We start from the raw sequence: 711 nt of genomic DNA on the forward strand, positions 1-711 counted from the left end.
ACAGCAGCAGCAGCAGCAGCAGCTGATGCAGCAGCAAGCTTTGCCCGATTGGGGGGCGGGATTTGATGCTTTTGGTGATGCAGCAGCAGCAGATGCTGCAGCAGCAGATGCTGCAGCAGATGCAGACAGCAGCAGCAGCAGCACAGCAGCAGCAGCAGCAAACAAAGACAGCAGCAGACGTAAGGCCCGCAGCAGCTCCCCTAGGAGCAACAAAACAAAAGGAAAGGGAAGAACGCTCAGCAGCAGCAACGAGGAAGCAGCAGCAGCAGCAGCAACAGCAGCAGCAGCAGAAAGACGAGGCGGCCGCAGCAGCAGCAGCAAACGCCGCGAGCAGCGACAGAAACAGCAGCAGCAGCAGCAGCAGCTGCTGCAGCAGCAGCAGCAGCAGCAGGAAGAAGACGAAGACAGAGAAGAAACAGAGTTTACCTCTCCATGGGGGAGAGAAGCAGAGTGGGGCTCATCAGAGGAGGACTTGCTGCGCAGCAGCACAGAAGAGCAGCAGCAGCAGCAGCAGCAGCAGCAGCAGCAGCATGAGCGTGAGCTGCTGCAGCAGCAGCTGCAGCAGCAGCTGCAGCAGCAACGCATGCAGCGCAGAGGAAGCTACGATGACGATGATGCTGACGATCGCTTCTCGTTGGACTTGGCCTCTCCTTTGCTGCTGCAGCAGCAGCAGCAGCAGCAGCTGCAGCAGAAGCAGCAGCAACGCAAACT

The 711-nt window shown here is 59.1% G+C and overlaps 1 protein-coding gene across 1 annotated transcript in view; it reads left to right on the top strand.

Moving 5' to 3' along the window:
• EMH_0071340 (uncharacterized protein) overlaps positions 1-711 on the top strand; it is a gene marked incomplete at both ends in the record, with an annotated part of 1,494 nt that overhangs the window by 665 nt on the left and 118 nt on the right. Inside the window, one exon of the mRNA XM_013499088.1 lies at positions 1-709. Within this exon, the coding sequence (XP_013354542.1) occupies positions 1-709 (709 nt within the window). The remainder of the gene's footprint in view (positions 710-711) is intronic.

This window comes from Eimeria mitis, genomic scaffold, assembly GCF_000499745.2.
Source record: "Eimeria mitis Houghton genomic scaffold, Emh_scaff3982, whole genome shotgun sequence".
In the NCBI taxonomy this organism is placed as follows: Eukaryota; Apicomplexa; class Conoidasida; order Eucoccidiorida; family Eimeriidae; genus Eimeria; species Eimeria mitis.